Genomic DNA, 26,499 nt, shown 5'->3' on the forward strand with positions numbered 1-26,499 from the left:
GGAGCATTTAGTCCATTTACATTTCAAGTAATTATCAATAGGTGTATATTTATTGCTGTTTTGTTTACTGTTTGCTGGTTGTTTTTGTAGTTCTTTGTTTCTTCTCTTCTTTGTGGTTTTTCTTTAGTGTTATGTTTGGAATTCTTTTCTCTTTATTTTTTGGATATTTATTACAGGTTTTTGGTTAGTGGTTACTGTGAAGTTCATATATAACAACCTATGTGCATAGCAGTCTATTTTAAGTTGGTGTTTGTTTAAGTTCACATGCATTCTATATTTTAACACCCTTGCCACCCACTTTTATGTGTTCAGTGCCATATTTTGCATCTTTTTATTTTGTGTGTTTCTTAAGTAATTCTTGTAGATTTAATTGATTTTTTTGCTTTTGTCTCCTAATCTTCAGACTACTTTGTGAGTGATTGGCCTCCGCTACCTTCTGGGTTGCATATCCTACTATAAGCTTGCCTTTAGCAGTGAGATTTTTTTCTAATTATGGCTTTTTCATTTTTACTTAAAGCAGTCCCTTTAATATTTCTTATAAAGCTATTTACTGTGGGTGAACTGCTTTAGCTTTTGCTTCTCTGGGAAACCCTTTATCTCCCCTTTAGTTCTGAATGATAATCTTGCTGGATAGAGTGTTCTTGGTTTACGTTTTTTTCATTTCAGCATTTTGACTATATCATGACACTTCTCCCTGGCCTGCAAAGTTTATGTCAAAAAATCAGCTTGTGGTCTTATGGGGGTTCCTTTATATGTAACTAGTTGATTTTCTCTTGATGCTTTTAAGATTCTCTCTTTAATTTTTGGCAGTTTAATTATAATGTGTCTTATTGTGGAACTCTTTGGGTTTATCTTTTTTCAAACTCTCTGTGCTTCCTGGACCTGGATGTCTGTTTCCTTTACCAGGTTAGGGAAATTTTCACCTGTTATTTTTCAGGTGAGTATTCTGCCCCTTTCTCTTTCTTTTCTCCTTCTGGAACCCCTATAATGTGAATGTTAACATGCTTGATGTCGATGTCCTAGAGGTTCCTTAAACTATCTTAATTTTTTAAAATTCTTTTTTCTTTTTGCTGTTCAGTTTGGGTAATTTCCATTACCCAGGCTTCCAGATCGCTGATCTGTTCTGTGTCCCCCAGTCTGCTGTTGATTCCTGCTAGTGTGTTTTTCATTTCAGTTAATTGTATTCTTCAGCTCTGACTGGTTCTTTCTTATATTTTCTATGTTTTTGTTGATGTTCTCACTGTATTCACCCATTGTTCTCTCAAGTCCATTGGGCATCTTTATAACCATTACTTTGAACTCTTCAGGAAGAATGCTTACTTCCATTTCATTTAGTCTTTTTTGAGGCCTTGTCTTTTTCTTCTGTTTGGAACATATTATTCTGTGTCTTAATTTTGCCTGACCCTGGGGCGCCTGGGTGGCTCAGTTGGTTAAGCATCCAACTTCAGCTCAGGTCATGACCTCACGGTTCATGGGTTTGGGCCCCGCATCAGGCTCTGTGCTGACAGCTCGGAGCCTGGAGCCTGCTTCAGAATCTGTGACTCCCCTTCTCTCTGTCCCCTCCCCAGCTCATTCTCTGTCTCTGTCTCTCAAAAAATAAATAAACGTTAAAAAAAATTTTTTTTTTAATTTTGCCTAACTCTGTGTTTGTTTCTGTGTATAAGGTAATTCAGCTATGTCTTTTGGTCTTGAAGGAATGTCCTTTCATAGGAGATGCCCTGTGGGGTCTAGAAGCTCGGTCCCCCTCACCACCAGAGTCAGCTGCTCCAGGTGTGTTCTCTTTGTGGGCTGCATGTGCCCCTCTGTTGTGGCCAGGCCTCCATTGCAGGGGGCTTGCTGCTGGGCAGGGCTGGCCTGCAGCCTGGGACTGCTGCAGGTACGCTAGGGATAGCAGCCTCTGGGCTGCGGGGTTTGAGGAGGAATGGGATTGTGCAGGGCTCTTAGCAGAACATGCCTCCTGGCCTTAGCAGTCCACAGGAACAGTTTCAAAATGGCGCCTGCTAGTGCCAGGATCAGCAGAGCTGAATGAGACAGCAAAATGGCTAATACCAGTGGAGGGGCCCAGCTGCCTCCTGCCTACCTTGGAAGCCCTCAAGATTAGTAAATGAGTCTCCTTTACCTATAATCTATGCACTTTTCATTCTAGAGCCTTTGTACTCATTTCCAGGTCTAGTGAGTCTATGCGTAAGCCCTCTAAGAGTGGGTTTTTCTTTCCCTACAGTTGTATAGTTTTCCTGAATTTACTCCCTATTGGTTTTCAAAGCCAGGTATTAAAAAAAATTTTTTTTTAATGTTTATTTATTTTCGAGAGAGTGTGAGCAGGGGAGGGGCAGAGAGAGGGGGAGACAAAGAATCTGAAGCAGGCCCCAGGCTCTGAGCTGTCACCAGAGCCCCATGTGGGACTCAGACCAGCAAACTACAAGATCATGACCTGAGCCGAAGTCAGATGCTTACCTGACTGAGTCACCCAAGTGCTCCTCAAAGCCAAGTGTTTTAGGGGCTTCTTGCTCCTGTGCAGGATCTAAGTGTTGGCAAGCCTGGTTTGGAGCTCAAATCTCTTGTTCCTTAGAGAAAATTTTCTTACTGTTAAGGCCCCTTCTGACTGTGGAGCTCCATGGCTGGGGGTGTGGGGTTTTTTCCCCCTTACTGAGACTGTATCTCTACCCCTTCTACCCATCTTCATGCCATCGCTTTTGTGGTGGGTTCTCTGTCCAGTTTCTAGGTCTCCTTCTGTATGTAGATGAAGATTTGTTGTGTCAGTGGGACTCCTCCTGAGCTCCGTATCTTCTTATGCTGCCATCTTGAGTCCTTTTCCAGAGCCTTTGTTCTTGGCCGTCTTAGGCATTGTAATTATTATAGATGATTTAGAAAATGCATGAAAGTACAACCAAGCATACCGATAATCCCATCGTTTTCTGTGCAGAAATAGTAAATCAAGGGGAAGAATTTATAAAATAACTAAAATATCAAACTACTAATGGTTTTTGCGGGGAGGAGCTCAGTGATTTCTAGTGGAATCCTGTGAAACCTAAAATCGTTATTTCGGGGATTCACAAAGCCTAAATTAGTTCCTTTGATGTCTTTCTTAAAATTAATGTATTAGTTATGATAGGCTAAACTGCTGTGTCAACTAGACCCTATTGTGTAATTCCTTATTCCCTTGACAGCCGCGGGCAGGTGTTCAGATGGGCGGCAAGAAGAGTCTCCTTCGTTCTGCCAGCCAGAGCCTAGAATTCTGCCATCACATGGCTCTCCCATCCTCTGTTGTCTCGTCCTACACCCACCATCAGCACGTGGGAAGGGAGAACACCCAAGGGGGTCTCTGGGCCAGCAGGAAGGGGCGGAACCCCCCCTCCCCCTCCCATCCCTCTGGCCAGAACTTAGTCACATGGCCATACCTGCCTGTGAGTGAGCTGCGAGATGTAGTCTGGTTGTGAGCCTGAGAAGAGGCGAGATGGATCTTGTGGTTCGCTCGCAACCTCTGCCTCGCTTGTTTCTCCTGGAGCATCTGCAGAACGTTTGCATGGCCGTATTGCCCTGTTCATTCCAGTGAGTCCTGTCCGTGGAATCCTTGAAGATTTCCTTGAAGAGATTTGCTGGCTATGCTTATGAAATATGTGCCATTTCTATGGCCGAGAAGGAGTTTATTGGTTTACCTTTTAAGGATAAATGGGGTTTGAACATGGCAAGGATTCTCTGTAGGCACAGACGGAAGTAGCTGTCCTTCCTGCAGTAAGAAAATGGAGAGGCTCTTCTTTGTGAACCTTTTGTATGAATTCTTGGGGACCCAGGAAGTGCAGCTTCTGTTCTTTAAGAACCAAGAGATCTTTATATACTGTTTTTAATTGAAAAAAAAATGTCTTATTTATTTTTTGAGACAGAGAGTGTGAGCAGGGGAGGAGCAGAGGGAGAGGAGGGCAGAGGATCCAAGGCGGGACTCCATGCTGACAGGCTGTCAGTGAGGAGCCCGATGCAGGGCTCGAACTCGTGAATCGTGAGATTGCGACTTGAGCCGAAGTTGGACGCTCAACCAACTGAGCCACCCAAGTGCCCCAGAACCGAGAGATCTTTATAAAAGGGCTGGGTGAGTTCCATGGCTAAACTGTGGTTCAGTGGTCACTCTCAAGCCCTGAGAGTCTGAGTCCGTTTTTCTTCATTGGATTTCCAAGAAGAGTCTTTTTTTTTTTTAAGTTTATTAATTTATTTTGAGAGACAGAAAGTATGTGGGGGAGAACAGAGAGAGGGAGAGAGAGAGAAAATCCCAAGCAGGCTCTGCACCGTCAGTGCAGGGCCCGATGAGGGGCTCAAACTCACAAACCGTGAGATCGTGACCTGAGCCAAGAAGAGTCTTGAGGATCCGGCAGCATCTCTCCTACCCAGGGGCCATGACATCTGAGTGTCACACACTCCTCCTGGTCTGCAGAAGGCAGACCACAGATACGCCACCACGGGCAACGCTTGATCTACGTGGGCCTTGACATCATCCTGACATCTCCAGCGAAAGGAGTTTCACCTGCCAGTTTGGTTTTTTTTTAACAGTTCTGTTGAGATATACCTCACATACCCTACAATTCGCCTATTAAAAGTGTACAATTCTGGGGGCACCTGGGTGGCTCAGTCGGTTAAGCGTCCGACTTCGGCTCAGGTCACGATCTCACGGTCCGTGAGTTCGAGCCCCGCGTCAGGCTCTGGGCTGATGGCTCAGAGCCTGGAGCCTGCTTTCGATTCTGTGTCTCCCTCTCTCTCTGCCCCTCTCCTGTTCATGCTCTGTCTCTCTCTGTCTCAAAAATAAATAAACGTTAAAAAGTGTACAATTCTGGGGCACCTTGATGGCTCAGTTAGTTGAGCGTCCCTCTTTGGCCCCGCGTCGGGCTTGCTGCTCTCAGCCTGTCAGCACAGAGCCCACTTTGGATCCTTTGTTCCCCTCTCTGCCCCTCCCCCCTCCCCTCCCTCCCTCCCTCTCTCTGTCTCAAAAATAAAATATTAAAAAAAAAAAGTGTGGACTCTGACTGGACTTTCTGGCTCAGTCTGGGCTGTCCCACTTTTATTTTTCTTTTTTTAATTTTTTTTTTAACGTTTATTTATTTTTGAGACAGAGAGAGACAGAGCATGAACGGGGGAGGGGCAGAGAGAGAGGGAGACACAGAATCCAAAGCAGGCTCCAGGCTCCGAGCCATCAGCCCAGAGCCCGACGCGGGGCTCGAACTCACGGACCGTGAGATTGTGACCTGAGCCGAAGTCGGACGCCTAACCGACTGAGCCACCCAGGCACCCCTGGGCTGTCCCACTTTAAAATAAGTAAAGTGTATAGTTCTGTGGCATTTCGTAGATTCACGGGGTTGTACAACTATCCCACCATCAATTTTAGAACATTCTCATCACCCCAAAAAGAAACCTGTGTCACTTAGCTGTAACTCCCCGGCCCTCTTCATCCTCCCAGCCCCTGACAACCACTGATCTATTTTGTCTCCATAGATTTGCCTGGTCTGCACATCTTGTGCAAACGGAATCCTTATCCTGATGTTCTCAGGCTCCATCCACGTGTCAGTGTTTCGTCTTTCATTGCTGAGAAATACGCCATTGTATGGATGTAACGCGTCTTCTTTATTCAGTTGTCAGTTGGTGGGCATTTGGGTGCTTTCTGCTCGTTGGCTGTTACAAATGATGCTTCTCTGAACGTTCGTGGACAAGTGTCTGTGTGGCTGGTTCACGTCTCTCGGGCATACACCTAGGAGTGGGACCACCTGGCAGTGGTTAGCATTTTGAGAAGCTGCCAGACTTTTCCATTTCTGCCAACAGCGAGTGAGGGTTCAGCTTTGTCCACGTGCCTGCCAGCACTCTGTTACCTTTGGGGATTACACTTGTTCTTGTGAGTGTGAAGCTGTATGCCTGTCAGTTCTCATCTCCAAACTGTAATCTGCTAGAGGCTTCTGGAAAGTGGAAAAGTAGTTCTTCTTCATTGAGGGGTGAGGAAGTTCTGCTGCTTATCACTGTGTCACTGCCATCAGATCCGTCTGGGAGTTTGGAGGAGGGGATGGCTAATTTAGTGAGAAGGAGGGGAAAAGGGGGAAAAAAAATTCTTGGTGAGCTAGAGTTAACAAAAATGATTGCAGTTTCTCCATTCTACCACAATAAGTATGATTAAAAAAAAACTTTTTAATGTTTATTTACTTTTGGTGGGGGGTAGGCAGACAGAGAGAAGGAGACAAAGAATGTGAAGCAGGTTCCAGGCTCCGAGCTGTCAGCACAGAGCCTGATGCAGGGCTCGAACTCAGGGACTGCGAAGTCGTGACCTGAGCTGAAGTTAGATACTTAACCGACTGAGCCACCCAGGCGCCCCTAATTTATCTTTTATAGAACAAAATTGACACTCAGGACAAAAATTTCTGGATTCTTCATTGGTGGAGAAATTTCCGTCTAATTGGGTAGGCAGGCATTCAGACTAGTCATAATCTCTCACTCTCTATCCCTCTGGATTAAAGCATTTTAGAGATTTGGAGATACTTTAAAGTAGGTGTATTAGACAGAAGAGGCTCCCAGTGGTTTCCAGAAAAGCCATAACCAGCAGAGTAAAAGAATTGAGGCAGGACAGGGATAATTCCCTGGGTTGGGAAGCCAAGGGCATGTCTTGATGACTTTAGTTACCACTCCCCACCCCCTGCACCCAACAAAGTATTGAGCACATAGTAGATGCACAATAAAGACGTGATGATAGGCTATAGCGTTACAGCAGATACTCGGCACCCAGGAAGAGACAAGCATCAAGCTCTTGGGGAACCAGAAAAGACTGTTTATTTCACACTGCTGCCAGCCCAGCAGACTCATGTCCAAAGCTGAGCATCCAGCTCGGGTTTTACTGATCTTTTATACATAATGTGCTTCTGGATTGGGTGGGACTAGTATAGTCAAGCTTCTGGTTCCTGGCTGCTGGCTCATGTCAGAGACAAGCCTGATAACAGAAGCCCAGAGCATGTTAAGGGAGTATCTGGCCTCGGACATCTGGCTGGCCCTTTTTATTTGCATTTACCAGCTTTTCTTCTCAATAGTAAGTTTACCCTGTAGGTAGGAGAACTGTAGCTTTCACAGTTTTTTAACACCTGGCAATAGGTGATTAGAGTCATCTCAAGAGCCAGAATTATTCACTCATTGATTCAACAAGCATTGGTCATGAAAATCTACTAATGTCAGGCATTAGAGCGACACAGACCTTAGGGATGCAAATGTGAATAGCTTTCATCTGTTACACGCCCCCCCCCCCCCCCCCACGATGTGGTACATCCATTAACCACACAGTCACAGTTCAGCAAGTTTACCACTCTACAAAGGTGCCAGCTGTACCCTCTCTATGCAGGGCATTCCTGAAATATTCAGACTCCCAAATCAGAGAATTCGCAAAACCATACTTACCCGCAGCGTACTTCCTGCGCCATTATGTGGCTCTGATGTGTTTAAGCCCAGTTGCTAGTCAGATATTTATGGTTGTCTTTAGCCACCAGATGATTTTAAATATAAACATCACAATAGTACAAATTTGATGAAAATAAACCACTCATTTTGGGGTAGGAACGCATGACTGTTTTTAGACCACTTGGGTGCCATTTGGCTGGGTCTTCATGTTGTCTCCAAAAATGCACACTGCTTTCTATTTTAGGATCAGGAACAGGGAACTATGAATCTGCATCTCAAGCACTGTCTCTTCAATAGTTTTTCTCACTATGGGAGATACCTTTTATTTATGTATGTTTCTAAAATTTTTTAAAAAATTTTTTAACATTTACTCATTTTTGAGAGACAGAGTGTGGAGTGGGGGAGGGGCAGAGAGGGAGACACAGAATCCGAAGCAGACCCCAGGCTCTGAGCTGTCACCACAGGGCGCACTGTGGGGCTCGAACTCACAAACTGCGAGATCCTGACCTGAGCTGAAGTCGGACGCTTAACTGACTGAGCCACCCAGGCCCCCCACCTTTCTTTTTTTGGGGGGTGATTTTTTTTTTAAACGTTGGAAGATACCTTTTATATTTCAACTTTACAGAGGAGTGAATTGTCAATTTTAAATGGAAAAGTTTATGATTTTAATACATAATAACTGAAGGAAAGAAGAGTCCCTTTATGACCTTGCTATTGGGTGATAAGGCTTTGTTATCAATTAGGATACTCTGAGGTATCCTGTGGGTTAAAATAAAAAAAAAAGCTCACAGTTCTGTTGTGTAGGTCGCCAAAGGTTTGTTTCCCACCCACACTGTGTGCGTGCAGGCAGGGTCCCCCACTCCTTAGAGGTATCAGGGGTGTCGCTTAGGTAGGAGGCTCCATCCGCTCCTGTGTCAGGGCTGCAGGGCTTGGAGGGAGGGTGAAGTCAGCAAAGAGGAAAGTGTAATGACTCTCCACCTTTCCCCCAGGAGTGACACCTGTCACTTGTTCTAACTTCCCATTGGCTGAGTGAACTGCCTATTCACACATCAGTTTCCAGGGGATGGGGATGTATATGTGTGGTACTTTCCAGTGGCCGTGGGGGAGGAGATTCAGAAATACTGGTAAAGAGAGTGGCTGGCTGTCAGTAGAGCATGCAACCCCCCTTCCCGCACCCCTGCCCCCCACTTTTTTTTTTCTCTTTTTTAAAGTAGGCTTCACTGTGGAGCCCAGTGTGGGTCTTGAACTCACAACCCTGAAATTAAGACCTGAGCTGAGATCAAGAGTCAGATGCTTAACCCACTGAGCCACCCAGGTGCCCTGAGCATGCAGCTCTTGATCTCGGGGTTGTGAGTTTGAGCCCCACGCTGGGTGTGGAGATTACTTGAGAAAAAAATATTGGTGAGCAGGAATAATGTTTACCACACATCTGAGTAGGAAAACCCTGCTCTCCCCTCTGTGTTTCTCCTTTACCTTCCCACTCCTGCCACATCACAGCACTGTGACACCAGGGGTGCGGGCTTTCCACCTAGCAGCTCTGCGACACCAGCTGGGTGCCCTACATACTAACTCCTTTCTGATATTGTCTTCCTGGAGGTCATCTCACATGACTCCCCCCCCCCTCCCCACTTCAGATGCCAGTCTCAGGCCCCGGTCATCACCCCTGCTTCTGGCCAACCAATTATAAGTTGGGGAGATTATACGACCCCTTCCTCAGGTTCAATTAGTTTGAATTCACAGAACTCAAGAAAACGGTGACTTACTGTTTACCAGTTTACTGTAAAAGGATGTGATAGAGGGTACAGATGAACATCCAGATGGAAGAGGTGCATGCAGCAGGGTATGTGGAAAGAGGCATGAAACTTCCATGCCCTCTCCAGGTGCGCCACCCTCCCAGCACCTCCGTGTACTCTCAACCTGGAAGATTTTTATGAAGCTTCGTGAGTAGGCATGATTGGTCATTAACTCCATTTCCAGCCTCTCTCCCTTCTCTGGGGAGAATGGGGGGGAGGGCTGAAACTTCCAAGCTTCTTTTTTTCTTTTTAATTGTTTATTTATTTTTGAGAGAGAGAGAGAGAGAGAGAGAGAGCGAGCCAGAGAGCACATGAGCAGGGAAGGGACAGAGAGAGAGGAGAGGGAGACACAGAATCCAAAGCAGGCTCCAGACTCTAAGCTGTCAGCACAGAGCCTGACGTGGGGCTTAAACTCACGAACCGTGAGATCATGACCTGAGCCAAAGTTGGACACTTATCTGACTGAGCCACCCAGGCGCCCCTGAAAATTCCAAGCTTCCAATCATGGCTTGGTCTTTCTGATGATCAGAGACTGATATATTTTTTTCTACTATTTCATACATTTTACGGAGAAATGACAGACATTCTGTTCCTATGGAGCTCACATTGTAGTGGGAAGAGCAGATAAGAGCACCAGGTTAGAGTGTGCTACATAGAAAGATGCTGAGATGGCAATGACAGGGGGGTCATTGCGTTGGGGGCACCTAATCAGATTAGGGGAGGAGCAAGAAGCTTTCTCGGAGGAGGTGATTCTTGGCGTGAATCTTGAGTGATAAACAGTTTACCAGGCAGCAAAGGAGACACGGATGTCCTGGCAGAGAAAACAACATGTTTATCCACGTAGTAATAGCAGTACCTGCTGCTTATTGGCCAGCTTTCTTTGTGCAAGCCGCTAGACTGCACACTACAGGCCCTGTCTCATTTAGCTTCCCGTGGGCCTCCCATTTGCGTCTTACCTACTGCCTTAGGATGATATGCCTCATAAGACAGGACTTTGCTCTGTTTGCTGTTGTTCCAGTAACTGGTGCTCTGTAACAAACAACAGACATCTCATTAGGCTCACAGATCCTGTGGGTTAGGAATTTGGAAAGAGCCCGGTTGCAAGGGTTTCTCACTGGGGCTCATGCAGTCCACGTTCAGATTTCAGCTGGGGCCGTGGTAAGCTGAAGGCTCCGCCAGACTGGACACCCAAGGTGGCTCACTCGCGTGGCTGGCCGGTAGCTGTGGCTCAGTGTGTTCCTCCCTCCGCGTGCCCACCTCTGGCCCCCCAGCAGGGCTGGATTCAGGGTCGCCTGACCGAAAGAGTCTTCCACAAGAAGTGGGTGGGGGCCGCTTGCCGTTCTCACTAGACTTGGAAGTCACATATTGACACATCCGTTGTGAGTGCTTGGTTGTGAGTGAGCCACAAGACTGTAAGTGCACACATTCCGGGGAGTGGGACTATTCCCAGGGCACAGGGGTGCAAGAGCACCTGGCTCGAGGGGTCCCAAATAGACCAGGGTCAGTCCCTCACCACTGACAACATCCAAAGGCAGAGAGATGAGTGGAGGCGAAACAAGAAAGGAATTTATTTCGGTGAGGCCTCAAAGAGTGTCTCCAAAGAGTGTCTCCAAAGTACTTCCAGGTTTATATAAGGAAAACATGAGACAGAGGTCGGCGGGTACATGCAGGGGGGCAGTCAAGGTCAGGTCGATCATTGTCTTTAGGGGTCTTGCTGGTGTCTAGGGAGTCCCTATTGCTTGAGGAGGTAGTTTTGGTCCCTGTGTGGGATGCTTTGCCTGCAGGGTCTTTTGCCTGAGTTGACAGATAAGCTGGAAAGAACTTAATTAGGAAGTACTGACTGAGGTCAAAATAGAGGTAGTGGAGGTCTCCTTTCACATCCCCACCGGCAGAACAGCATCTCAGTTCCATGGAAGGACAAGCCTGTGTCTTCTGTAGCCACTTCCTGCTGACCAGGGATGACGCAGGGATTTCAGACCGGAGGACTCTGACAGGATAGGATTTCGTTTCCCTAGTCCCTCCCGAAGTATACGGTAAGGCCGTCTCCACGCTTGTGCAAATAGCATAGGCTCCCATTTGACGAATACAAAAAAGTCAAACAACAACCACAAAGAACAAGAAATATAGCAATGCTAAGCAGGGCATGTTTCCATTTGGAAGGAGTCAAATTTAGCCAAGTACTAAAAGAATCTAGAGCTAGAGTGTTTACAGCAGTGATATGTTTGTTTAAATCTTCTGTGGCTTCAGTTTTCGGGTAATTTGGAGTGTAGACACAACATTCTGGTTTTTTTTTTTTTTAACTTTATTTATTTGGGGAGAGTGAGCGAGCACAGGAGGGACAGAGTGGGAGAGAGAGAGAATCTCAATGCACGCTGATAACACAGAGCCTGATGTGGGGCTCGAACCCACAAACTGGAATCAAGACCTGAGCCACGTAGGCCCCTGACATAACATTCTGTTTTAATGAGAGTATAGGTTTCTTCTTGGGCTACAGTCATAATATCAGGGGCCATGCTGTGTTTTGTTTTGTTTTGTTTTGTCTTGTGTTTTAGAGTGCTAGCAGGGGAGAGGAACGGGGTGAGGCAGTGCGGGGAGAGAGGGAGAGAGAGAGAGAGAGAGAAAGAGAGAGGGAGAGAGAATGTCTTAAGCAGGCTGTATGCTCAACATGGAGCTTGATGTGAGGCTTGATCCCATGACCCTGGGATCATGACTTGATCCAAAATCAAGAGTCAGACTGACTAAGCCACCCCAGTGCCCCAAGGGCCATCCAGTTTTGAAGGACTGCTTTTCAAATTTATGTGGTTTCATCATTTAGGAGGGTGACTATTTGCTGGGTTTAATTAAAGGTGGCCACTGTATGCTTAGCCAAAGCCTTTACTTGTAATTCTACATTGATAGAGGCAGCTCCTGGGACAAACATGATCAAGGGTAAAACCATCAAGAAGCCCTCTTTGCCTGATGTCTAGCTTTAACAATGTCCTGATTACAAGGAATCAACTGGCATGTAGGAGACAACTCCTCTGGGAGATATGGGCATCCCTAAGTGCATCATCCAATTTAATCATAAGGAAGGTGGGCCATCCACTATTTCCACAAGTCCATAGCTAACCCATGGAGTGGGGTTTGCTCCGGCTTTTGAGGAGCGTTTTTGCTATCCCAGCCATGTAGTAAGTAAGCCATGTAGTAAGTCACGGTGATAGTTGACTTATACAACCGTTGAGGAGTCCATCCTGTTGTCCAGCTGTTAAAATAATCATGCGTCCACGGGGTCCTGTTATTATCCCCACTGAGTAATAGGCAAGAAGATTGTCTCTATACATGAGCTATTGTGCCCATTCTCTGAAGTTTACCTCAAGTTGTCTAGCTTAGGCAAGCGTTGACAAACATCCTAAAACCACCAAAGCTAGAATTTTATATCCCAAAAGGTGTGTTTCTGAAATATAAATTTTCTCTCTAAAATCACTCTATTGGGGTGCCTGGGTGGCTCAGTCGGTTGAGTGTCCAACTTCGGCTCAGGTCATGATCTCACTGTTCGTGGGTTTGAGCCCCGCATCAGGTTCTGTGCTGACAGACAGCTCAGAGTCTGGAACCTGCTTCTGATTCTGTCTCTCTCTCTCTCTCTCTCTCTCTCTCTCTCTCTGCCCCTCCCCTGCTTTCACTCTGTCTCTGTCTCTTTCAAAAATAAATAAGCATTAAAAAAAAAATTAAAATCACTCTCATTTTCATCAGAGATAGCCAAAGTAGACTAATCTGTTTGTAAAACAAGTCCAGTTTTAACAAACTTGGCCCAATTATTGGCATAAGCACAGCAAGAATAGTCATTGTATAAGTTCTTATAAATCTGCTTTGCTGGGACTTTTTATAATGAATTAAAAAAACATTTTTTTAATGTTTATTTATTTTTGAGAGAGAGAGAGAGAAAGAGAGACAGAGTGTGAGCTGAGAAGGGGCAGAGAGAGAGGGAGATACAGAATCTGAAGCAGACTCCAGGCTCTGAGCTGACAGCCCAGAGCCCAATGCAGGGCTCGAAGCCACCAACTGGGAGATCATGACCTGAGCCAAAGTCTGGCGGTTAACTGAGCCACCCAGGTGCCCCTATGATGAATTTTAGATTGAACTTTTAATAGCTTCTCAGGGCCAGAAACCAAGCGAAATACTTGCCTTCAGATTTGCCTTGCAGTAGGGCACCTGGGTGGCTCAGTCGGTTAAGTGTGTCCGACTTCAGCTCAGGTCACGATCTCATGGTCTGTGAGTTTGAGCCCCCATCAGGCTCTGCACTGACAGCAGGGAGCTTATTTGGGATTCTCTGTCTCCCTCTCTCTCTGCCCCTCCCCCACATTCTCTTCCATTCACGTGCATGCTAACTCTCAAAATGAATAAATTAAAAAAAAAAAAAAAGATCGCCTGAAATACCTATAGATTTGGACGAATTCCTCTTCTTGAGGTCCCCAAAACATCCTACGGTTTCCTGCAGCCATCAGGAAGTGACCTTCTTTACTCACCTCCTAAGACTGCTGGGAACTCTAAGCAGAGTCAGGCCACCATTTTCAAGCGCTCTGTTGGCTGCATGAAGTCAACCTGAATTAGTTCCTTGAAGCTGTGTGGTCATATTGGAGTCTGTGCGTGTCTCTCCAATATGACATTCCAGTCAAAACCTTGATAGCGTAACCAGCATTTCCAGTGGTGTCCTGTTACAAGGAGGACAGATTTTTATTGAACTTATGCAAATAATTTTAATTGCCATGAAGGAAAGAAGGCTCGCTGAGAGTTTCCGAAATCTAGAGGGTTTGGGAAGGGAGGAAAGATAAATGTTTCAGTTTGTTCACAAAGGAATATTTTATCATGTTTATGCAAGTCATAGGTATGACAGTTTCCTTAAATCTGGAAGAGCAAACGTTAGAGAACCAGCTCAAACCAGAGTCAGAAAACTATTGTCATCTTCCTCAGTCCATTCAGTCCCTTGTTGCCACTTCTTGTTCTGTTTGAATGCAGCTTTTCCTTTAGTTCTTACCCAGTTTAATTTTACGATCTTAAAGATATCAGAAACCTGTAGTTATCAAAAGCCTTTTCAATGAATCTCCTTGAACATGAAACACACTTTCCAAGAGCAAAGGCAAAGTATAAACGACTCAAAAATGGCCATGTTTAAAGATTTGATGAGAGTTCATTATAATGCAGTTGGCAAGGAAATCAGGTTATTTCTGTGACATGCAGCATTTCACCAATTAGAATGTCAAGGGATGGGGCGCCTGGGTGGCTCAGTCGGTTAAACTTCCGACTTTGGCTCAGGTCATGATCTCGCGGTTCATGTGTTCGGGCCCCTCATCAGGCTCTGTGCTGACAGCTCAGAGCCTGCAGCCTGCTTCAGATTCTGTGTCTCCCTCTCTCTCTCTCTGCCCCTCCCCCCCCCCCCAGACACACTCTGCCTCTTTCTCTCTCTCAAAAATAAACATTAAACAAAAAAAAACAATGCCAAGTGATGACCTTATACCAAGACGTATTAAAACTTGAGAGATTTTATATAAGAACAGTGATACCATTTACCCATACAACATAACCTAAGAAGGTTTATCATCATTTATTTAACAGTGTTCCCCAAATAACATTCCAAATGAACATGCCTAATTAGTCAAAAAGACTTCATTTAGATTTGGGTATTTAGGAACTTTTGTTAAAAACTTCAGAAGGTTTTAAAGCACATACCCAAATAGGATTACAGATCATTACAAAACTTAATATTTAATTATCTGTTTAACCAAGGGTGGAAGGGTACCTAAGTTGTTAGCAAAACTTAGGTCCTTTAATAATGAGAAGTTTCTGTTCTCTTAAGTAATCAAACACCTGATAAAGACACAGCATAGAAACTGTTTTTCTGGGCAGATAAAGAAAAAAAAGCTTTGTTTACAATCTCTTATCAAGAGGAGACCAACAATCCGAGAAAACTTTGTCTTTTTAACAGAGAGAAGAGCCAAGCTTCAGTCTTAATACAGGTGTCCTTTTAAAATTCATTCATGCCTGCCTGAGTCCTAACCACACATAAAATTCTTTTCCAAAGATTCCCTTCACGGGGCTCCTGGGTGGCTCAGTTGAGCATCCACCTTTTGATTTGGGATCACGTCCTACATGGAATCCGTGTTAGGTGTAGAGCAGGCTTGGAATTCTCTCTCCCTTCCTCTGTCCCTCTCCAGCTCGAATGCTCGCTCTCTCTCTCTCTATCTCTCTCTCTCTCAAAAAAAAAAAAAACAAAAAAACAAAAAAAACAAAACCCAAAAAGCAATGATTTCCTTCACAGACCTTCTACAACTTTCTTCTCACATTCAGATTTTGTTTTAAGTTTTCCCTCTTTAAATAGCCAGTCTCATTTTAGGACAAGTTACTACTTTTCCCTCAATAAAAATGTATTCCCATTCTTCATAACTTTCTTATGAAAGACATGTCTTACTTTCCCTGCATACAGAGTTGCTTTCCTGGTCATTTCTTGGCAGTCTCAATTACGTCGATCAGACCTTTTACTTTTAGAAACGTTAGTCTCCGGTGAAAACTAAGCAGTAACCAATTGTGAACTGTCTGTTACACCATCTTTCATTTGGAAGGAGTCTTAAAAGTGTTGAGTGCGTGTTGAAAACTACCACAGTCCATCTTCTGGCCAAAAATTATATTCTCCCATATGTGGACTACATTTACTCTCCCTAAGACCCTTTCCAGAATCATATCTGTGTTTTGGCTTATATATCAGGCTCAAGCTTTAAGACTAGGATCTCATCATGTAAACTAAGTCTAGGTGTGATCATGTCCACTTCCTACACATCCCTTGTGAAATGGTGGACAGATGTCAGAGAGCCTTGGTGGATATTTCCATCCCAGAGCGGGTTAGTAGAGAGCAAACCATACTCAGTGGTCTGTGGCAGTTCTGAAATCCAATCAGGAGCGTATTGATGAGGTTTTGGGGTGATGGGTTTGTGAGTCCCAGAGCTGATGACCGAGAAAGAATTCTCGAAGATGTCTTTGGCGCAAAAAGGTGATTTTATTGAAGCTCATGGACGGGAACCATGGGCAGGAAGAGCTGCATCAGGGTTGTGGGGAGACATTGTTTTATGGAGTGGGGGGACATAGAGTCAAGAGGGAGTTTCCCAAACAGACTTTCACATGCTAAAGACTTTCTGGAGGCCTAGCTATTGTCAAGCTAAAGTTGTTTCTCCCTGTTGCAAAGTATTAAGACAGTCCGGGAGTTCCTGGACTTTAGGCTATGATGGGATTGCCTTTTTCTGGTAAACTGGTGGATATTCTTATCAGTTTAACCTTTTTTGTTTGTTTTTGTCCTTTCCTGTTTTTGGGTAGCCTGGAGTGTCCAAGGAATATCATACATGTCCCATGGTGAGGGGCAGGGGGAGAGGCTGCTGTTAGCCTACACTTTGCCCTCAACCTGCCCCACGCTCCCTCATCAGTGTCTCCAGCTCCTGAATCCAAGTTCAGTCCCAGTCCTTGGGAGCTGTCCTCCGTGGCTCTGGTGTCTTGTCTTTCGGGCTCTTGGTGCTGGCTTTCCAATCATCCTTCCAAAAGAAAATGGACTTTGCACCTGAGTGAGTAACCTTTGTCTGCTTCCTGCCTATAAAAGGTTGAGGGTCCAAAGTCTTGTTTCCATTTTGTTCTGCTCTCTTTCAAGCGGGTATAATGCTTTTAGAAAGGTGTTGGGGGCTGTCCTGCAGTTTTCATTTTAATCCACTCTGTTAGACAAAAGCCACCCAGAATTCTCTTCTTTCAGATAAGCTTTTTTCTTTGTTGGGTTCCTGGTAAGGATGCTGTAGGACAGAGATTCTTAGAAGCTCTGTTTACAGAGAATAGACAAGTCCCATCCTTCAAGAGATTTAGAAGGCCTTTTGTCTGTCTGGAACGGTCCAGAGGCACCACCTTCGATCTTTCTCAGGTCCTCACAAAGGGTCATACAGCTCCACCCTAGTGTTGAGTTTCTGTCCTGAGGCCATTTCTTAATATGCAAACCCCTTGCCTTCTGGAGATGCTGGGGATGAGGAACACTTATTTTTTAACCTACAAAGTACTGGGTGAGTTTATATGTTCTCTGACTTCCACTCGGAAACGGAATAGCTTATTCTTCAGTTGATCTCTCTCTTGCCATTATCAACAGCTGGGCAAAGCCAGCAGCTGCAACCCCCTGCCCAGAAATCTTTTTAGTTAGATCATCAGCTCGTAGGTACATTTTCTGTACATCATCACCGGCCACAGCTTTATAAATGTTCCTGTAGTATGTAACACGGGTCTCCCTTCCTCGATCAGATTCCGTATTTGAAAATGAAAAAGTCACTGAAATAATCATGACATGAAATACTGTCTCCCTTTTTCTTGGCGCCCTTGCCTTGTGTTTTGGGGATTTATTAGAGTGGCCCTCCATTTCCAGGCACCGCATTTCTGATCCAGATTTATTGCTGTGTAACAAATCATCGCCAAGGTAGTGACACAGAACAGCGGTCACTTCGTTATGCTCGCACCTGCTGTGGGTAAGGAGGTGGAAAGGCAGTTTCTCGCTTGGTGTCTTGTGCAGGTGCAGGCTTGACCGAGCTGGTGGTCCTGCCGGGCTCCCTCCCCCCGCCCCCGTTGCTGCCGGCAGCTGCCCGGAGGCCAGGCCGGTGCGCTGTCTGCCGTCCGCTGGCCCGGCCCTCTTGGGGTGCTTGGACCTCTTCCATGGCTCCTGGCTGCCCCCAGAGTGACATCCTCAGGGAGCCAGGTGGAAACTGCATGGCCTTTTGTGACCTAGCCTCCAGAATCACACGGTGTCACTCCTGCTGGGTAAAGAGCAGGGGTGACAAGCTTGCCCAGATTCGAGGGGAGAGGAATTGACTCCACCTCTTGTTGGGAAAAGTATCAAAGAATTTTCAGACATGTTTGGAAATTGCTTGCACCCGGCATGGTATCTGGCAAAAAGAGAAGCTCACTAGGTCATTGCATCCAATAAATCGGCCGGTCTGCCTCCCTTATTGTATTTGCTTATCAGTCTTTAGCAAGTGCAGTGTGACCCAGTAATAACAAGTTATGTTACAACGGGACTTGTGTTTATAATGTATTCTTGAAAAATAGAGACATGGTACTTCACGCTTTTATTCCAAATGAATTAGAAAGCTAAATATTATTTTCCAAAAGTCATAGAGTCAATAGAGGGACAACACAGAAGGATGATCATATAGTTTTGGAATAGGCAAGGTCTTTCTAATAAGCAATGTTTAAAAGCCCCAGAAGCCACAAGGGAAAATTTTTTAAATATTAGGCTCCACCAAAATGTTAAATGTCTGTACAGGAGAAGATACCATAAAAAATACACCGGGCAGAGTATTTGCAATCTAAATTATACACAACAGCCTAGACAGTGTGACGCAGACATGAAGCAGTATTGCACAGGGCCGTTGGAAGGATGAAAGAAAAGTGCCCGAAGTAAAAATACTTAACACCTGATAGGTTCCATCCACATGGTTCTAAAGACCACCTACAAATCAATTTTTTTTTTTTTTTTAAATTTTTTTTTTTTTTTCAACGTTTATTTATTTTTGGGACAGAGAGAGACAGAGCATGAACGGGGGAGGAGCAGAGAGAGAGGGAGACACAGAATCGGAAACAGGCTCCAGGCTCTGAGCCATCAGCCCAGAGCCTGACGCGGGGCTCGAACTCACGGACCGCGAGATCGTGACCTGGCTGAAGTCGGACGCTTAACCGACTGCGCCACCCAGGCGCCCCCAAATCAATTTTTTAAAGAGAGGGGTAACAGAAAAAGGATATGAGTGAGCAATTCATGGAAAACTAGAAGTAGTCCATTAACACGAAAAGATGTATAGCCGCGCTCCTGATTAAACAAAGAAAAATTAAATCTGCAGTGAGACTTTTCTACCTGTCAGACGATCAGGGATGAAAAAGAATGGTAATATTTCAGTATTGGCAGAGAGACTGGGACACTGACGTTCTCGTCTACTTACGGCTCTTTGTTCCTTTATAGGTGAGGTGTGTTTTGCCTCTGACTTCTTTCAGGGTTGTTGTTTTTTTTTAATCTTTGATTTTCAGTAGTTTGAAAATGATAACGCCTGTGCTGAGGCGGAGTGTTTTTTGACATGTATCCTCCTTGGTGTTCTCCGAGCTTCCTGGGTCTGTGGTTTGGTGTCTGACAAAATGGGGGAAATTCTCAGTCATGCTACTTCAAATATTTTTTCTTAATGCTTATTTATTTTTGAGAGGGAAAGAGAGTGCAAGCAGGATGAGGCAGAGAGAGGGAGAGGACAGGATCCGAAGCAGGCTCCCACTGACGGCGCAGAGCCTGATGTAAGGCTCAAACTCAAACTGTGAGTGAGTGACTGGAGCCGAAGTCAAATGCTTAATCCACGGGGCCACCCAGGCGCCCCTGTTTCACGTATTTGGTTTCTGTGCTGGCCTATCTGGTTTCTGTGCTTGGTCTCTTTTCCAGCTGTGTATTTGGCCTTTCAGTACGCCTTGTAATTTTCTCTTGATAGCCAGACGCGAGGTACTTGGTAAGAGGAATGGCTGTAAGTGGGCCTTTGGTAGCATGGTGGCACGGTGTGGGCCGGGGAAGTTCCGTGGTCCCGCGATTGGGCCCCTGCCGGCCTTTAGTGAACCTGTGCCTCTGGACTGCGCACTCACTTGTGCTTTCTTAGTTTTCTTCTCCCCCCGTGTGTGGGGCAGGATGCCACAGTGGGCTGGGGTCGGGTATTTCCTTTCCCCATGTCTGTTAGGCTCTGGTCGACTGGTTTCTCCTGGGGCCAGGCCTTGTTGAGAACAGTGCGCTGGCGGATTTCAGAACGTCACCTCTTCGCCCTCCCACTGCCAGGCGTGTGTGAGGAGTTTTGTCTGGTATTTGCTGTGGGAACCTGATTGGGCTCCTGGAGGTAAAGTGTGGGTCCCCTTCTCCACACGCAGGCCCCAGCACTTGGTCTGTTACATTTGGGGTTTTCTTTTCTTTTCTTTTCTTTTCTTTTCTTTTCTTTTCTTTTCCTTTCCTTTCCTTTCCTTTCCTTTCCTTTCCTTTCCTTTCCTTTCCTTTCCTTTCCTTTCCTTTCCTTTCCTTTCCTTCTTTCTTTTGTTTTTTTTAATGTTTATTTTTGAGAGACAAAGAGACACAGATTGCAAGCAAGCAAGGGGCAGAGAGAGAGAGGGAGACACAGAATCCGAAGCGGGCTCCAGGCTCCGAGCTGTCAGCACAGAGCCCGACGCGGGGCTCGAACTCATGGACCGTGAGATCATGACCTGGGCTAAAGTTGGACGCTTAACCGACTGAGCCACCCACACGCCCTACATTTGGGGTTTTCTTCCTTGAGCAGCGGCTCCCATGGAGATGTGCACTCCTCTGGCTTTGCTCTGGGAAGCCTCAATACCCTGTATTCACCCGTCCATCTCCAGTCTTGGGGCCTCTAGTTTGCCCGGTGCCCTTGCCTTTCTCTTGGATCCAGTAGGAATTGTTGATTTTTCAGTCTGTTAGGATGGAGCAGTGATTTCTAAGCTCTTTACATGCAGAACCAGAAACTGATTTACTGTTGGTGGAGAGCCTATTGGTGCAGTTTAGTAAAGTGATCTTAATTTTCTTACTGAAACTAAAAATGTCCTTGACCTACCATTTCCACCTTTGTGAAAGCATAAAGATGTAAATACCAGAATTTTTTTTTTTTGGCGGTAGCATTTTTTAATATAGGACTGGTTAAATAAAATATATATTTACACAATGGAATGCTCTCCACCTGCTAAAAAGAAATGAGGTAGCTCGGTGTATCCTGACATGGAAAGGAGTCTAAGGAACATTAAGTGGAAGGAGAAAAAAAACAAGCTGGCAAATGGTATGTTTTTTTTTTTTTAATGTTTGTTTATTTTTGAGAGAGAGAGAGAGAGAACACGTGTGCACAAGCCTGTGTGAGTGGGGGAGGGGCAGTGAGAGGGAGAGAGGGAGAATCCCAAGCAGGCTCCACGCTGTCAGCACAGAGCCTGTCGTGGGGCTCAATCCCACAAACCGTGAGATCATTACTGAGCCCGGACGCTCTGTCATCTGAGCCACCCAGGGGCCCCAGCAAATGGTATGTTTTTAAGATTCGGTTTTTGTTTAAAACTTATTCATGATGGGGGCGTCTGGGTGGCTGAGTCGGTTGAGCATCCACCTCTTGATTTCAGCTCAGGTCATGATCTCACGGTTCATGGGGTCGAACCCTGCATCCAGCTCTGAGCTGACAGTGTGGAGCCGGCTTGGGGTTCTCTCCCTCTCTCTCTGCCCCTACCCTGCTCTCACACATATGGTCCGTCAAAAAGGAAAAAAAGAAAAAGAAATAAAAAAACCAACTTATTCATAGTAAAAATTAAGCCATGCTTAGAGAAGAAAGAATATTTTGGAAGAATATATACCAGAAAAACCATTGGCTGCCTTTGAAGGACAATGTTCTAAAGCTGTTAATATATATCAGTAAGATTTGTGTCTTGTATGATGCATGTATATTTGATAATTAGGTAAAAATTCAAGAGAGAAAGCAGGCAGCAACAGATAATTGAGAACAATAGAATGGAACTGATTGTTTCTATCACTTTTCCCTACATCCAGGCAATAATGCAGTAGTAATCTCGGACTCTGAATTTTAACTTACCTTCTGGGAATACTTTGGTAGCGTAGACCCAGTTAACTGGAAATTGCAAATCTCTCTGTGTTTCTTTTGCTCTTTCAGAAGGTGACAGCCATAAGTTGACAAGAGTTCCAGACAGAAATGTTTTACCAGTGAACTTTTTTTTTTTCATGTAGAATTTTTTGTTGTTCATTCCTCTTGTTAAATTATTTATTAAGGACAATTTCCCTTCTGCAGAGAAGTGGTTTCTTTGGCTCTGTGGTGTTGAGATTAGTGGCTTGTTGTACCCAAGAGATGTTTATAATGGAGTTTCTTACATGTATCTCTCCCTTAAAGGGCTGACTAAAAAGTAGGTTAGCAGAGCAGTGATACATGTGAGAGCTGTTTGACTTCCATGATAAAATATGATCTGTATCTACAGCCTTCCTGTTCTAATGATATCTGAGATCTAAGCACCTGTACTATGACTGAGTGTAGACTGATGATTCTTTGTTACTTGTCCTGTTAACTTCGCATCTAAATTTCATTTCCTGCTTTACATCCTGTTGTGAGTTTCTGGATCTAATCCCATCCTGTGTGTGAGGGGGTGGGGCTTCCCACACGACACCAGGCAGTTCTAGGTCACAAGTAGAATTCTCATACAGTTGTGCCGTGATACTGTCTACCCAGAAGTAGTATAAGATTCCCTGGGGTAGGGGTTCAGTCCCGCCAGACTGCTCCCACCTACCCTGTCCCCCCACTTCAGACGCCAGCTGCAAACCCAAGTTGTCACCTAAACTTCTGACCAACCAGCTGTAAATCAGAGGTTCCCAAGACCCCTGCTCTGATTCCATTTGTTAGAACAGCCACAGAACCGAGAGAAACATTTTTTTTTTTACTAGATCACCGGGTTATCAGAAAAGAAATCAGGTGCGCCCCGTGGGAGAGATACGCAGGGCCAGGTGTGGGGAAGGGGTGTGGAGCCTCTGTGCTCTCTGAGCCCGCTACTCTCCCTGAACCTCCCCGTGTTCACCAGCCCAGAAGCTCTCCGAACCCTGCCCTTTTGGGTTCTTATAGAGGCTTCGATACGTAGACGTGACTAATGAAGTCATTGGCCATTCTGCTGCCCCCCTCTCTCCTCCCTGGGGGTTGGGGGCTGGGACTGAAAGTTCCAAACGTCTAACACATGGTAGGCACCGCTGGCAACCAGCCCCCATGCTTAGACGCTTTCCAAAAGTCACATCATTAACATAAGAGACATTTTAAGCTGTTGTCACGTAGGAAATTGGTACGAGAGCTATATACTTGGTCATCTGAATGATCAAATATCTTTGTTTCTTATAAATCACGGTATCATGCATCCTGACAGCTTTTTTTCCCCCTGCCTGTGTCTAATTTGTGTTGTCCTAAATGATTAACTTTATATAATGATTTTTTGTTCTTGTTTTGCCCTCTGTAAATTTCCTAACAGAAGTCCCGGAGCAGACTTGGGTGCCAAAAAGAAAAAGAAGAAGCAGAAGCGAAAAAAGGAGAAACCAAATTCCGGAGGCACCAAGTCAGACTCGGCATCTGATTCCCAGGAGATTAAAATCCAGCAGCCTTCAAAAGTGAGCCCCGTTTTACTGTCACCTCTGTGGTTTCTCAAGCACGTGAGAGCTGGTTTGTGCAGCTTGGTGCCGTGTTGGGGCACCCTTAGGAATTTGCTGTGACTGTATGCTGGAGGGCACTATACCTGGAGGCTATTTACAGCCTCCTGAAGCTGATGTTAAGTACCTGAATAACTAAGAGGTACAGACTGAGTTTTTGTGTGTATGTGGATAGAGCCTGCAATTTTCCTTTTTCTCAGAGCAAATTAGTACGTAGATTGTAGTGAAAGAAGTTAAGTCTCATTGGGAGCTTGTTAGGTGTGCTGTTTTGTTTTTTTTTTTAAGTTACACTTACTATTTAATTACTTTTAGTTCAGAAGATATTCACATTGTAATTTTTCTGGGTGTCTGTCTAATTACCTGAATAGCACCACACCATCTGGCAGCAGATTTCAGCGGGAGCAGCCACGGGTAAGTCTTCCGTTGACTTTGGGTGTGAGCAGTCTTCAGTGGCCGTTCTCAAATTCCATTGCCGAGGGTGGGAAATCTCTCCTAACATTCCCGCTGGAGAAACACCCATCCAGGACCAAACCAGCAGTTGTCCCGCTGAGCCCCGTGTTGGCAGATTGCCGGCCTCGTGGGGCTCTGGTGGGACAGATGGCAGGCGCCCCTTCCTGTGTGGCCAGCCGCGGTCCCCCTGGCCGTGAACACAGGCCTTGTGTGCTGGCCACAGGGACGCACAGAGCCCTCTAGATGCAAGAAACTCACAGCGTGGAAAGGGGCAAGATTCGAAGGAGGACGAGGCAGAGATGACGCGGATGGTCACAGCTCCGTGTGGGTTTCCTGGGTAGCGCGTGGTATAGCGGAAAGGGCTCGGGAGCGGACTGGGGAATGTGGGCTCACGAGACGCGTGGGTGTCACCCCCTTTGCGCCTGTGTCCTCACCTGCGGCGTGGGGGTCATGCCTTTTGCCTCCTGCCGCAACTCACGGGGCCGTGAGGAGGAGGTTACAGTTAAATGATCTCTGTATTGTAAAGCACTGCCTACATGGTGGTTATTAGCACTATGCAAGTTTCGTGGGGTTGAAGGTTTTTTTCCTTGTGCACAGTTGACACTTTATCACGAGAAGCGAATCTTGCAGGCAGTCTCTCTTGTTGTTACCGTTTTCCTCGTAAGGACCAGGAGTCACTGAGAGGATACTTAACTTTGCCCAGTTTTCCCTCTGTGGGGTGAGAAGAAAACGGGGTCTTCCCCCACCCCTCGCTTTTCAGCTCGTCTCTCAGGTAATAAATACTCTGTCCACCAGGCATACTTTCCGAGGTCACTCAATTAAGGTGCACCGTAAACTCATTTTTCCCGTTCCTCAGTCGCTTCGTCGGATCCCTGCGGTGTCACTTCTATGCCGCTGTGACCCTCCGTATTGCTTCTCCCATCACCGTCAGCCTATTGCCCTCTCCACACCCCCCATTGGTTTTGCACCCTTCCTTTACTTCTGAAGGTCACTTACAAGAAACTAGAGCTAGTCACCACAGGAGGAACTGCTTGCATCATATGGTAGAGAAATTATTTTCTTTTTAAGTTGAGAATACATCGCAATGTTTTAACGCGGGCCTTTCTCCATTGCATTTGTTTAAAAAAATTTTTTTTAAGGTTAATTTTTTTTTTTTGAGAGAGAGACACACACAGAATGTGAGTGGGAGAGGAGCAGGGAGAGAGGGAGACACAGAATCTGTAGCAGGCTCCAGGCTCTGAGCTGTCAGCACAGAGCCTGATGTGGGCCTTGAACCCATGAACTGTGAGATCATGACCTGAGCCCAAGTCGGACGCTTACCCGACTGAGCCACCCAGGCGCCCCTCCATTTCATTTTGTTTTAAACTGGGGCTTCTTTCCCTTACACTAGATGCTGGCTCTGGATAACCCTGTAAATTACAGCGGGTGGTGTTTCGGACATGCCCTCCTCTGCACTCACGGGCCAGAATAAGATGGTATTTGTCTGGATTCTTTAGACGTCTTAGTGGTGGAGGGCCTGGACGTTTTTCCAAGGTATTAAATTGAGAAAATAAAGGGTAAAGGGCACTGTTGGTATTTAATATTCCACCGACGAAAAGAGGTGTGCCCGACGTAGGGATATGGTAGCGGGAAGCTAACATGGGGTTGATACACGTCCTCACCTCCCCTAACACCAAATCGTTTCCCCTCAGGTGGTGCTGCTGTGTGGAAGGTGGATGGATAGTTTTAAGAATATATCATAGCTGGGGATGAGTGCTGGGTGTTGTATGTAAGCGATGAATCATGGGAATCAACCCCCAAAGCCAAGAGCACACTGTATATACACTGTAGGTTAGCTAACTTGACCATAAATTATATTAAAAAAAAAAAATATCATAGCTGAATTTTCCTTGCTGCTTTATGACCACGGATTTGAAAATTGTGCTCACTTGTATCTACTTTAAGAAAGCACTTAAAATAGTGAGCATTCAGATATAAATATTTCATGAATGGTCATTTTGTGGACAGACTGCTAGTCAACCTGATGAGGCTAATGAGGTAGGGTTGACACCACTCTGAGGTCTTTATGGAGCTGAGATAGGATTGGCTCCTTTGGAGCAAAGATGCTGATTCATGTCGGTCGCAAAACTGCTTGAGTTTGGTATGTTAGGGATTGAGAATTTAACTCCAAAATTAGGAAAGGAAAATTCGCATGACAGATTCAGTGCAGGCACTGTGTAGGTTCAAATTTGCTTTTAAAAAGATAAACGGGTGCATGTTCAAGCATTACTGGTTGAAATATGCTGTGCTCTGAGTTCCTGGTTAAATTATAGGTCTTCAAAGAGACTGCTTTGTTGGGGGTTCAAATGCATGTAAATTTCATTTTGCTGGCAATCAGTCCCTCTTATGTTGGAGGTTCAGAAGAGACCAGAGCAAGAGAAATCTAAAAATACAATAAATGGGACTAGCCAAAGTATTTTTTCAAGTTAATATGTGTAATTGAAATCTGATCTTCGTGACTTAGACCTCTATGAAAGTACCAGATAAACAGCTTACAGAATTGTGGCAGTCCTGGGTGATGCTGTTGGACTTAGAAGTGGAGACGATACTGACCTCAACCCATCTCTGGTTAGACTC

General features: G+C 45.4%; 1 protein-coding gene across 4 annotated transcripts in view; it reads left to right on the top strand.

Moving 5' to 3' along the window:
- NMT2 (N-myristoyltransferase 2) overlaps positions 1-26,499 on the top strand; it is a 79,561-nt gene that overhangs the window by 22,713 nt on the left and 30,349 nt on the right. For 3 of the 4 annotated variants that reach the window (XR_015254008.1, XM_086714863.1, XM_086714861.1), the window contains exon 2: positions 23,259-23,394. Coding sequence is in view for 3 of the 4 variants with exons in the window: in XM_086714863.1 (XP_086570989.1) it covers positions 23,259-23,394 (136 nt within the window). In the remaining variant the exon portion in view is untranslated. Of the gene's footprint in view, positions 1-23,258; positions 23,395-23,801; positions 23,845-26,499 lie in introns of all 4 variants that reach the window. The other variant, XM_086714862.1, reaches the window with a different exon arrangement.

This window comes from Puma concolor, chromosome B4 (assembly GCF_028749965.1).
Source record: "Puma concolor isolate L17-30 chromosome B4, mPumCon1.1.hap2, whole genome shotgun sequence".
NCBI lineage: Eukaryota > Metazoa > Chordata > Mammalia > Carnivora > Felidae > Puma > Puma concolor.